The sequence below is a fragment of the Desarmillaria tabescens genome (assembly GCF_030435595.1).
Source record: "Desarmillaria tabescens strain CCBAS 213 chromosome Unknown EV420scaffold_55, whole genome shotgun sequence".
NCBI classification, from domain to species: Eukaryota; Fungi; Basidiomycota; class Agaricomycetes; order Agaricales; family Physalacriaceae; genus Desarmillaria; species Desarmillaria tabescens.
In genome coordinates, this window is record NW_026848354.1 from 181,844 (window position 1) to 191,868 (window position 10,025).

The 10,025-nt window shown below is 48.5% G+C and overlaps 6 protein-coding genes across 6 annotated transcripts; 1 reads left to right on the top strand and 5 right to left on the bottom strand.

Annotated features, from left to right (window-relative positions):
- Positions 1 to 447: 447 nt before the first annotated feature.
- On the bottom strand, positions 448 to 2,050 carry EV420DRAFT_1008905 (glycoside hydrolase family 12 protein). The gene is made up of 6 exons (XM_060465302.1): positions 1,570 to 2,050; positions 1,286 to 1,515; positions 1,024 to 1,235; positions 866 to 971; positions 718 to 812; positions 448 to 666 (listed from the first exon to the last, which is right to left on the bottom strand). The coding sequence occupies exons 1-6, from the start codon at positions 1,670 to 1,672 to the stop codon at positions 639 to 641; spliced, it is 774 nt and encodes a 257-aa protein (XP_060325030.1). The 5' UTR covers positions 1,673 to 2,050; the 3' UTR covers positions 448 to 638.
- A 356-nt stretch (positions 2,051 to 2,406) lies between these two features.
- Positions 2,407 to 2,933, bottom strand: EV420DRAFT_1648940 (uncharacterized protein; the record flags this gene model as incomplete). Its single annotated transcript, XM_060478230.1, has 3 exons — positions 2,407 to 2,496; positions 2,549 to 2,677; positions 2,730 to 2,933. 3 exons carry the CDS (start codon positions 2,931 to 2,933, stop codon positions 2,407 to 2,409), a joined length of 423 nt encoding a protein of 140 aa, XP_060325031.1.
- Positions 2,934 to 2,979: 46 nt separating this feature from the next.
- On the top strand, positions 2,980 to 6,907 carry EV420DRAFT_1574950 (glycosyl hydrolase family 92-domain-containing protein). Its single transcript, XM_060474441.1, has 15 exons — positions 2,980 to 3,546; positions 3,609 to 3,854; positions 3,905 to 4,122; positions 4,178 to 4,588; positions 4,646 to 4,734; positions 4,783 to 4,886; positions 4,933 to 4,966; positions 5,018 to 5,153; positions 5,217 to 5,235; positions 5,295 to 5,404; positions 5,454 to 5,615; positions 5,666 to 5,768; positions 5,818 to 5,908; positions 5,965 to 6,114; positions 6,165 to 6,907. The coding sequence occupies exons 1-15, from the start codon at positions 3,402 to 3,404 to the stop codon at positions 6,565 to 6,567; spliced, it is 2,421 nt and encodes an 806-aa protein (XP_060325032.1). The 5' UTR covers positions 2,980 to 3,401; the 3' UTR covers positions 6,568 to 6,907.
- Positions 6,908 to 7,163: 256 nt separating this feature from the next.
- On the bottom strand, positions 7,164 to 8,290 carry EV420DRAFT_1008771 (uncharacterized protein). The gene has a single exon (XM_060465301.1). The coding sequence runs from the start codon at positions 7,973 to 7,975 to the stop codon at positions 7,202 to 7,204; it is 774 nt and encodes a 257-aa protein (XP_060325033.1). The 5' UTR covers positions 7,976 to 8,290; the 3' UTR covers positions 7,164 to 7,201.
- EV420DRAFT_1574959 (uncharacterized protein) lies at positions 8,012 to 8,973 on the bottom strand (the record flags this gene model as incomplete). Its single annotated transcript, XM_060474442.1, has 4 exons — positions 8,012 to 8,368; positions 8,473 to 8,550; positions 8,735 to 8,828; positions 8,849 to 8,973. Coding segments are annotated over 4 exons (654 nt in total), but the record flags the coding sequence as incomplete, so codon positions are not given.
- A 338-nt stretch (positions 8,974 to 9,311) lies between these two features.
- EV420DRAFT_1574966 (uncharacterized protein) lies at positions 9,312 to 9,995 on the bottom strand. The gene is made up of 4 exons (XM_060474443.1): positions 9,915 to 9,995; positions 9,646 to 9,856; positions 9,471 to 9,590; positions 9,312 to 9,400 (listed from the first exon to the last, which is right to left on the bottom strand). Exons 2-3 carry the CDS (start codon positions 9,754 to 9,756, stop codon positions 9,471 to 9,473), a joined length of 231 nt encoding a protein of 76 aa, XP_060325035.1. The 5' UTR covers positions 9,757 to 9,856; positions 9,915 to 9,995; the 3' UTR covers positions 9,312 to 9,400.
- Between the last annotated feature and the right edge of the window lie 30 nt (positions 9,996 to 10,025).

Sequence of the window (10,025 nt, forward strand, 5' to 3'; positions counted from 1 at the left end):
GGCGGAATTTGAAGTCTTGTGATGGCCGAAGCTGGCATGGCGCAGAGTCCGCCATTTGGTTCCCTTCAAAAAGAAAACGACTGCCGTTCGAGAATACCTGAGTGCGCGTCAACAACGGAAAAATCTGTGGTCCAAGAAAATAGCAAATTGTCCGAGAGGTGTATTTATACTCTCTAGTCCCAACTACCTGGCTGGTCGACGTCTTTCTTACTCTTTATCAAAGCTTCAACTAATGCTCAGGCTTAGGAGGGCTTAGGCTCTCAGAAAGCTGTTCATCTAGAGGACTCAAAGTACCACTGACTCGACGTCGTCGGCGTTCGTTGATTATCGGGCAACTAGTACTGATATTGTATCAGGATGGACTAGCTATAACCCATCGTATGTGACTGGTAGAACGGCGATTGGCCTGTTATGTGAAAAGGGACAAGTTGGAGTCTAGCCAGGAGCGCCGACGAATTTCCTAGGTCGGCTCTGCCGGGACCATTGTTGATCGGTTTTCAATGTTTCAGACTTGGTTGGCTTAACAATGGGGGCCGGACAAGATTTTCCGAGGGTCAGCTCCCTAAGGCGATTCCAAATCTCAATATCATGCAAGCACAGCGTCACTTATATTATGATTAGACTTATATAATGGTCTTTCAAGCGATCACAATACTGAAAGCCGAACTAGATTGGAAGAGTGAGTCTAAAATCAGTCGGTTTGAACACGATACTCACGACGTGAGAGTGGCGGAACCCGAAGTGGCCTCAGTTCCACCCTGAGCTGTAGTCAGATATTGCGAAGTGCTCAGTCCCTGATTCGAGGTGAGGTACTACGATGACGTGAGCACAAAGCTGATTTATAACATGGAAAGAGAATGCTTACATCGAAGAAGTCCATCAAGTCACCACTGAAGCTCGTGACGGCGCTCTCATCCGAAGTCAAGAAGGAGTAGACGTAGTTGGAGCCATTAGAACCGTAATACAAATCCCTATTATTCAAGTCAGGGATATAGATCAATCTCATCACAATAAATAACTAACCATGTGTATCCTGCGATAGTAACACTGCTCACGATGGGTGTAGCCGAACCGTCGGAGCCATAGGTGTAAGAGATGGGGCCGGCGTTGATGTTGTCGAGCCAGATCATGATCTCGTACTCATTCGAGCCACCAGACGTAGAAGAGGTGAACAAGTCGTACGCGACGTTAGCTACAACGGTTCCGCTGGTAGTTTGACTCCAGGTCCACGCACTCTAAACATCGTATCGGCATCTATCTCTCGAACGAAGTGGAAATGACCTGCCTTGATGCTACTAATAGCACTGAGCTTGACGTTGATACCTGTGTTGGCGTTGATGTTGGTATAACTCTTTATGCCAGAACCACCGCTCCAGGTCCACGTCGTGGTCCATGCAATGTTGGTACCGCTAGTCGACGTGACCGAAGCGCAGGCTGAACCAGAGTCGGCATTATCTTTGCCCCACTGGTCGAGATAAAGAGTGTATGTGCCGGTGTTGACACTGTCATATTGACCTAGATGATTGTTAACACTGTATCATCTGAGTCTTCGACATCCTCCCTACGTACCACAGTAGGTCGAAGTGTCAACCCGCTTCTGAAGCTCAGAAGGAGCAGCAGAAACGAAAGGAAGCACGAAGACGAAAGCGGTAAGGATCGATAGAGACAACATAGTGAGAAAAGGACTGTGAAATCCGCGACGAAAGTTGGTGACAATATATAGGCACGGATCCGGCTGAGCTTTAAGAGGACCCGTTCACTCTCCATGACGATGTACGCCATGGTACTAGTCCAAGAATGTTCGAATCGATGCTCATCCGAGGACTTACTCCGAAATAAAATCTTTCGGAGAATAACTTGCAGTCCCCGTGTTCCTCCCGAATAAAATGGGCTACAGTAGAATGTTCACGGACCGCTGCGGTCCTTGCTGACGCGTTCATGGATCCTTTTGCAAAGTCGAAATCACGCTGATAGCACTCTAGTCCTGATCGCAGTTTCACTTGTTTCCGAGGTTATTTTTCATCTAGGCAACAGCCATGCGACGTGATGACTGGGTCTCTTGCACTGGTTAAATATACGGATAGTCATAGATCTAGTTGATAGAGAAAGATACTTACTTCTGTTGCTGCAGGACACCGGCGGTGATCAAGTATTAGAATCGACAGCGAAAAGATAGTGTGGTTTGAACTTTGAAAGCACCGTACCGGCCCGGCTCAAAAGGCCGATGATGCCGCTGTTTGTTGGCAAGTCGCCTGACAATTTCTTTTCCCAACTCTTACTCTAGATCTCGTTTCTAACCGCACGGCGTTTGAGATTATCCTGCCAATCATTTCAAGGCAACATAGTGTATTCGGGTTCGACATAAACTCTATAGTTTCGCCGTTTGCATTCGTCAGATCATCAAGTTCATTTTTTCCCTGCTCCATGACTGTCATCTGGATGCTGTTCTTGCACGACGTTATGTTCGGTTTGTTGGTTCGAAAAAGGATCATTCATCTGGAATACCCGTTAATACGTAAGTCAAACCGAAAAGGCGGTAACTACTTACGTCTGCTTCTTTTTCTTTGCGTTTCAATTCTCCGGTCCGTCGTTCGTGACCTTCCTGCACGAGGCCTTGATTTCCAGTAATCTTTCCTTTGACTTCTTCTTTCAATCCAGTCACTTTGTCGGCGAAAGTCTTTTTCAATAAATCAACAAAGAGCTCCCGATGCGAATAATAGCGTACTCACTGGTCCCGGACGGTACTGCGGTCCATAGCCAACTTTTCCCGCGTGTTTCTGCTCCGGGTACTCGTCATGGTTTTCGTTTCCAATAGTCGCCGTTTCGGATGGATTTGGATCGCTTTGTTGGGTTGTGTCGGGGCGCACATTGGTGCCAATTGCAGAGGGATGTACCCCAGCGTCGGTGGGCGTTACTTGTTCCGTGGTTGACATCATTGCTGAGAAAGAGCAATAGTTCGATGCGCCTTTTTATATGCTGGTACAAGCCTATGACATCCCTATGACGCTGAATGGCGCGTCAGGGCTACTTATTTATGGATCGCTCCTCGTCCCACCTAGCTATTTTTACCCTCCATGAGGAGCCTCCGGCTGAAAACTCGAATTTATTTACGGTCCGGAAAGACCGGTTAAGTTAGTCCTGTTCTCTGCCGTCATTCTCCCACCCCTCCAATGTTTTCTGCCTCACATCTGGATCTCGGTCTTGACCGATTTGCCGACTCCTTGTCTATTGTGTAGAGAATCAACTGTAGCAGCGCTATGCTACTCTTGATCTAACGGCATTCCTGCGGTAACGAACAGATGGTACCATGTGCTTGGTCTTCCTGATGCAGTGACCATCTCGAACGTGCTACAACCCTACTTATAGGTAGCTGCTGCATTAAATATGCCGCCCTATTCATCATGATTGACCTCTTCCATGGTGTCTTGCTTTTCTCGGTCTTTGCAACTTCAGAAGTATATGGCACCAATCTAACCTCTTTCGTGAATCTTTTCATTGGAACATCGACCGCGGCAAATGGCGGGAGTGGGGGTAACGCCTTTCCAGGTAGACATTGCTCATTAATTCCCACCGTCGGCCCTTCAGCTTTGTTTAATTGCGTTCTGTAGGCTCGGCAGTTCCCTATGCGATGGCCAAGGTTGGAATCGACGTCAGTACTACGCCTCGACAAGCGGGATATATCGCAGATAATTCGTCCATCACTGGCATATCACTGATACATGACGAAGGTACAGGTGGGAATACGGCAGGGGGTTATGGCATATTCCCACTCTTTCCCTTGACCAACTGTTCTTTTTCCGAGTGTCCAGTCAGGATTGGTGCTCGGGCTGCTTTACGTGCTGCGGGAGCCGATGGTAAGGTTGCGTTTGAGGGGGAAACACGCAATGATACTCATCAATGTTAGTCGCTTTCCCTGGTTACTTTACCACGACATTTGTCAACGGCATTCAGCTAGAGGCAACATCCACGCGAAGAGCCGGGCTGATCAGATTTACTTACCCTGAGGGCAACAGTGTCAACCACGTCGTAGTCGATCTGACAAACGATCTGCAGCGGTCGTTTGAAGGCGGCGGCCTTTCCATAGCCAACGGAAGAGTCACTTTACAGGGGACATTCCTTCAAGTCAGTCCTCGATTTCGCGTAGTAGAATATTCGATCTGATATGCTGGTGTTGTAGAGTTATGGAACGGACAATTACACGGCTTACGCCTGTTATGATTTCACCTCCGAGTTCGCAAACCAGAGCTTGATTGCATCCGGAATATACCAATCTACTTCGTCCAGTGATGCCAACAATATCGTGATTACGCCTAATGCGAGCACCGTTAGCTTCGCATTCCAGTCTTCTGTCTATGCAAATCAGGCGGGTGCCTTATTGTCATTTAGTTCCTCTACTGTCACTGCACGTTTCGGAATATCCATGATCAGTACCGACCAGGCATGCGCGAACGCAGAGGAGGAAGTTCCTACCTGGAATTGGGATGCCGTTCAGGCAGCATCAGTTTCGAAATGGGAAGACGTGTTATCGCGTGTTCAGGTCAACCCTGACGTTGAAGATCCTACGATTGTAGAACTTCTGTATTCATCAGTAAGTCTTGTTCAAGACTGATGGTGGATTGTTTACATACCGACTGACTCGAATTAGCTATACAGGGCATCCCTCATTCCAGCAAACCTCACCGACGAGAATCCATACTGGGATTCTCCGTATCCTTTCTATGATGCTTTATTCTGGTCCGTATAATTCCCACTTTTCAGATGCCGGCTCGAAAACTAGACTAGCTCATGGGACACATTCCGGACTGCGCACCCGTTGCACTCAATTATCAATCCCCGTGCATGGGCTGATATTGTTAGTGCGTATGTAGACGGCTGGCGTAACACGGGTAGGTAGCCGTCTTCTATGTGTTTTCCACGCTAACCTGAGCACAGGTTATATACCCGAATGTCGTGCTAACACGAAGGCGTGAGCAATTCATCAATTCATCTTAACGTGTCGCTTATGAGTCCATGGTAGCGGGTATGTTCAAGGTGGAAGCGACGGCATGCCAATTCTAGGAGACTTTGCGGTCAAGTATGGATCTCAAGCTGCAGATCTAGGTGTGTCAGTGGATGATCTGTACCAAGCTTTGGTAGACACTGCAGAGAATACGGTGCGAAATGATTCGCTCTTCCTTTGGCCCATATGATAATACTCATATGTTTGTTCTGAACAGCCACCAAACTGGTATCGAGGTGTGTTCTCTTTTGGAGGCATAGGTATACTTGTGTAGTACTTAAGGATGCATCTCTAGTTGGGCGACAGAATACGGCTTGGAAACAATTTGGTTATATCCCCACCGATTGGACGGATCCATCAGGGTCTACAGGTCTACCCACTCGGGAAGCGTCTCGAGCTTTGGAGGTATCTCATGGAGTCCAGTTTGTTCTCCTCCGTACTCACACTAAAGTAGTATGCCCTTGGGGACTTCGCTGTACGTCAAGCTGGCGTTGCTCTGGGAAAGTCTTCGGACGGCATAGCGACTTACGCGAATCGTTCTATGAACTTTGTGAACACGTGGAATGCAAATCTTACTCACGACGGGTTCACCGGCTTCGTACAGAGGAGATACCCTGTAGGAACCTGTTCGATCGAGTTGTGGTAATACTTACTTTCAGAATCTAGAACGGAACATTCGCCTTCAGTTCGCCGGATGCATGCTCTCCTGTCGATCCCGTGTCGCATTCTTGTGCTCGGGGGACTGACAACAACGTCGGATTCTACGAATGTCTGTGATGCACTCTCAGCCACGCGGTATAGCTGACACTGATCTTCAGCCTCGTCTTGGGAGTACAGTTTCTTTGCTCCTCACTCTGTAGCGACCCTAGTGGAACTGATGGGAGGGAACGATACCTTTGTCGACAGAGTGTGAGACGGTCCACCTGCCACTATATATATTGTCGTATCTGACAAACTTTCACTAGCAACCACTACTTCTCCGCCGGATACTTCTTGGCAGGGAATGAGCCCTCATTCGCCATGCCTTGGATATACCACTATGCCGGCCGCCCTGATCTGAGCGTCCTACGGGTACGTCAAGTCGCCTATGAGAATTTCAACACCAAAATCTCAGGGTTCGTCGTCGGTCCTATTGACAGACGATGGTTCACTAAGTTTCGCACAGAATCCCGGGCAACGATGACTCCGGCGCAATGGCAGCCCTGCTCGTATTCCATATCCTTGGCCTTTACCCGGTCATGTCCTCGACCCAGATGCTTATCGGGTCTCCTCTCCTCTCCTCGTTCGTATTGTCCAACGATGTGCTTGGAACGAGTACAAAGTTTGTGGTGAACAACTTTGATAGCACGTCCCTCAGTGCGGCGCCGCCTGATGGAAGCAGGCTGTACGTGAAAAGTGTAACTATCAATGGGGTGCAGAGCTCGAGCATCTGCGTCATCGATTGGCACGATGTAGTTGGGGGAGGTGAGATTGTTTTGGAGGTTGATTCTAATGCGGACGCTGCGAGAGAGAGAGGGTGTGGAGAGGCGGGACTTCCAGACTCCTTGGGGACGGGTGGATTTTCCTGAGATAGTCCAACCACCATCTATGAATAGGATTTGTAGGAACAGTAGTATATATATTGGACCGCGCATTGTATGTCACTGAATGGCTTTCGGTTAGCAAGAGGATGACGAGATTCTTGGGGTAAACATACCTCTGAGTGCGTTATGCATAGTTGGTTTCTTGGCATGGTTGCTCGCTAAGTTCTTGCCAGAGGATCTTATGAAGAAGTGGAGGGACAGGGATCCTCTTAGAACCTCGCATAACTTTTGGCGCCGGCTTGTGTAGTTAATCAGGTCAACAGGGTTTGTAGGAGCAAGATGGAAAGACAGCGTAGGAGAAAGAGGAGTATTGGAGGACTGCTGACACATGTATTATTACCCTCTCGAACCATACTCGCTATCAATTTTCAGTAGATACTCTCTGCCTTCATGCGGCAACGACCAACAAATTTCTCGTTTATTGTACATTTGTATCTTCCATTGTGTTACAAATTTCAAGCCTACGCGTTCCACGGGTTACCAACTACCACCCAAAATCGTACAAGACATGCCGGCTTATCTTATTTATTCAACTTGGTTCTCTTCTTGAGCTCCTCAGGACTCTGGACGAATCAATCAACGTGTGGCCTCCAATAATCGACATGCGACATACCAGAAGCTACTCCAATTTGTCCTTGATATCACGATTCTTCTGCCTACTACGACTTTCTTGTGAAGGAGGCTGTGGAACACCTTCAGTAGCTAGTGATGATGGCGGAGGAGTAGCAGGCACTGAGCTCGTTGGCCGGTTCGGGGGCGGAGACGGTCCTGGAGTTGCTCGGACTGGTGGGCGGACTGGAGGTGGCGGTGGTGCACTGGTAGTAGCAGGTGGTGGGCGGGCCGGGTGCTGTGACGTACGCGAAAGGGCAGCTGCCGGAGGTGGTTGAGGGCGTCCACGTGACGGCGGCGGTGCACTGACACTGTCGTTCTGTCTGTGAGCTTTCCGTGAGTGTGGCGGAGACGGTTTCGGTTTCTTAGGCTCCTTTGCAACAGCTGGCTGCTGTTGAGGATGTGAATGCACAAAGTCCTTGATAAAGTCCATCTCCTTTGCTATCATTTCCTTGTTGATACCCGAATTCTCGAGCTGCCCAAGGAAAGCTGTCCATGATGGGTCGACTCCCTTCGAAGTGAAGCCGGACTCTGAATCATAGCCCATATGCGCAACGTGAACAAACGATCCGGACGTTGGTCCTGAAACCATGGATTTGTCTATCTTGCCCCCTTTGTTTGTCTTCTTCTCTGTCTCAGGCTTGGGCGCTATGGAAGAGCAGTCAACAGCTATCGCATTGGAAAGGCGCGATAACCACGTACTGCGCTTCTCATCCTTCTTTTTGAGCACTTTCTTCCAGAAATCTTTGGCCTCCGGTTCATTAGAGAACACGAATCCGATCATAGCGTCCTAAAAAGTAAAGCGCGGTTAAGCATGCTGTTAATCCAGACGAGAAGAATCGCTTGCGTCGCCAGGAAATGAATGGAAGAATGCCCTGTCAGCAAAGTAATCCAGACCATCGTAGAATTCGTGTTCCCATATAACGCCTCTTGTAGCACTCAAATCTACAAGTTTGAATGAAAGTGCGCCACTTGAGTTGTTCTTGGTAAGCACGAGAGCACCCTGAAGGCCAGAATACAACCATTCGTTCGGCTGCGGGTAAGCGTAGTAGACTCGGGCAAGCGTGGCATAGAAAATCTTGTTTGAGGGAGCTGGAATAGCGAGTTTCACTTTATCCTTCTCTTCCTTGCTCAACGTCGATTGAGACGGCATGACCAAGGAGCTGCCACCGCAGGTCTACACAGCTCCTCGATAGCGTCGAAGTAGACGATATCGATATCGATATCAAGTATATAACATGCGTTAACCACGTGTGTCGTAATAGGCGCGCGTCTACATACCAGTGACCCAGTGAGAATCTTACCAAATTCGCCTTCGCTCCCGCTCAGCATCTTGAAGGGACTATGGGTTTCCGTCACCTCTTGAAGTTAGGTTTTCGGGTCAAGGAAATATGTTTCAATTCCTAGTGAGATATTAGCATCTTCGGGATCTACGGCAGAGTAAACAGAGAGGTAGAGATATTGATGAGTTTGGAGCGTCGCTAGCGGTTCTTCGCATGAAGAAAGGTTGTGAGCGATTCGGGGCTGCCTCGACATCCTTCACAGTGGGATCCTCCTCCACCCAGTCATCGCTGCTAGTTTCGCTCGCACCCGTCTCGCGTAATCCAAGAAGGATAAAGTACATATCCGTATCTTCCCTATGAGGCCCAACAGAAACGTCATCCCAGGTGACCATAAACCCGGCAACGTCAAAAGTCTCGGGATCAACCATCCAGTTCTGAGAGTCAAAATCAGGTGGCGATAACGCGAAGGGAGAACCGTCGAACTGCTTGTCAGGGGAAACTGGGAAAGAAGACGTAGAACAGAGAAATGGGCATATGATGCTGAATTGAAGGCTTTCATTCAAAACCGTGTCTTTATCATCGCGGAAGAGGACATTGCATGTTTGCAAGGACTGAAAAAAGTGACCCTCGAGATTTGTTCTTGAAGCCGAAGTTGCAAGTTCAGTCATCAGTACCCTTGGTTACGAAGCCGAAGCAATCGAAGAACGGAATCAATGTCCTGGCGGCAATTGCCGAGTCTGCTTCTTTCGAACTCGCTCAGTTGAAACCGAAACTCTACAAAATTTCCGATACGATATCGCTATACATATTCATATGATTTACATTATCCATCAAGATCATACAGACGTCGCTGCCCGCTTCGTTGAACACGATGCTAGCCACTATTTATTCAACTCGGCCTGCCTCTTTCTGAGCTCTTCGTGGCTCTGAACGAATCAGTTAGCTTAGGATCTCTCATTATGGATGTACGACGTACCAGGGGCTGTTCCAAGCTGTTCAAATATCCTGCTTCGGAATGTGGGGGTCCCTGGCATGGTGCGCGCCCATCACTGGGTCAGATCTCAGTCCTCCTGCTCCCTGGTTCGGTGGGTTAAGGTCCGAAGGATTGTTGGTTTTCTGAAGGACGTCAGTGAGTAGGGAATTTTGTTTCAGTGGTATGATCAATACTCACAGCAGGATGAGGCAGGATGGAAAACATGGGTTCCTTCTTCTCGCCTGCCGCAGACTCAGACTTGTGCTGCCCGGAGGCTTTGGATTTGACTGTTTTGAAAGGATTAGACATGGTGGGTAGTTGTAGAGATGTGAGTGGTATCGGTCTTACTTATATATCTCAGCCATCACAATGACGCGACTGCGGGATACAGCTCCCCTTGACGTCATAACTGCGTTTCGAGTCAGAAAGTGATCCAGTTCCAATTATGATAATAACGACGCGCTTACATCCAGTATAGGAAAAGTGAACTCGGTACAGGAAATTTGCATGATCGCCTAGTCCTCCTGCTTTATCGACTCTCGACCGCAGACCCACGCTATTCTCTGGGTTGTCCATTG

Excerpts from the sequence above, each read along its gene's own strand:
- EV420DRAFT_1008905 (XM_060465302.1), bottom strand. The coding sequence starts at position 1,672 with ATGTTGTCTCTATCGATCCTTACCGCTTTCGTCTTCGTGCTTCCTTTC. Across the intron at positions 1,236-1,285 it reads GTGCTATTAGTAGCATCAAG|AGTGCGTGGACCTGGAGTCA; the intron begins GCAGGTCATTTC and ends TACGATGTTTAG. Across the intron at positions 972-1,023 it reads ACTATCGCAGGATACACATG|GGATTTGTATTACGGTTCTA; the intron begins GTTAGTTATTTA and ends CTTGAATAATAG.
- EV420DRAFT_1574950 (XM_060474441.1), top strand. The coding sequence starts at position 3,402 with ATGATTGACCTCTTCCATGGTGTCTTGCTTTTCTCGGTCTTTGCAACT. Across the intron at positions 3,547-3,608 it reads TGGGGGTAACGCCTTTCCAG|GCTCGGCAGTTCCCTATGCG; the intron begins GTAGACATTGCT and ends TGCGTTCTGTAG. Across the intron at positions 4,967-5,017 it reads TGTCGTGCTAACACGAAGGC|CGGGTATGTTCAAGGTGGAA; the intron begins GTGAGCAATTCA and ends AGTCCATGGTAG.
- EV420DRAFT_1008771 (XM_060465301.1), bottom strand. The coding sequence starts at position 7,975 with ATGATCGGATTCGTGTTCTCTAATGAACCGGAGGCCAAAGATTTCTGG.
- EV420DRAFT_1574966 (XM_060474443.1), bottom strand. The coding sequence starts at position 9,756 with ATGTCTAATCCTTTCAAAACAGTCAAATCCAAAGCCTCCGGGCAGCAC. Across the intron at positions 9,591-9,645 it reads CCATCCTGCCTCATCCTGCT|AAAACCAACAATCCTTCGGA; the intron begins GTGAGTATTGAT and ends GACGTCCTTCAG.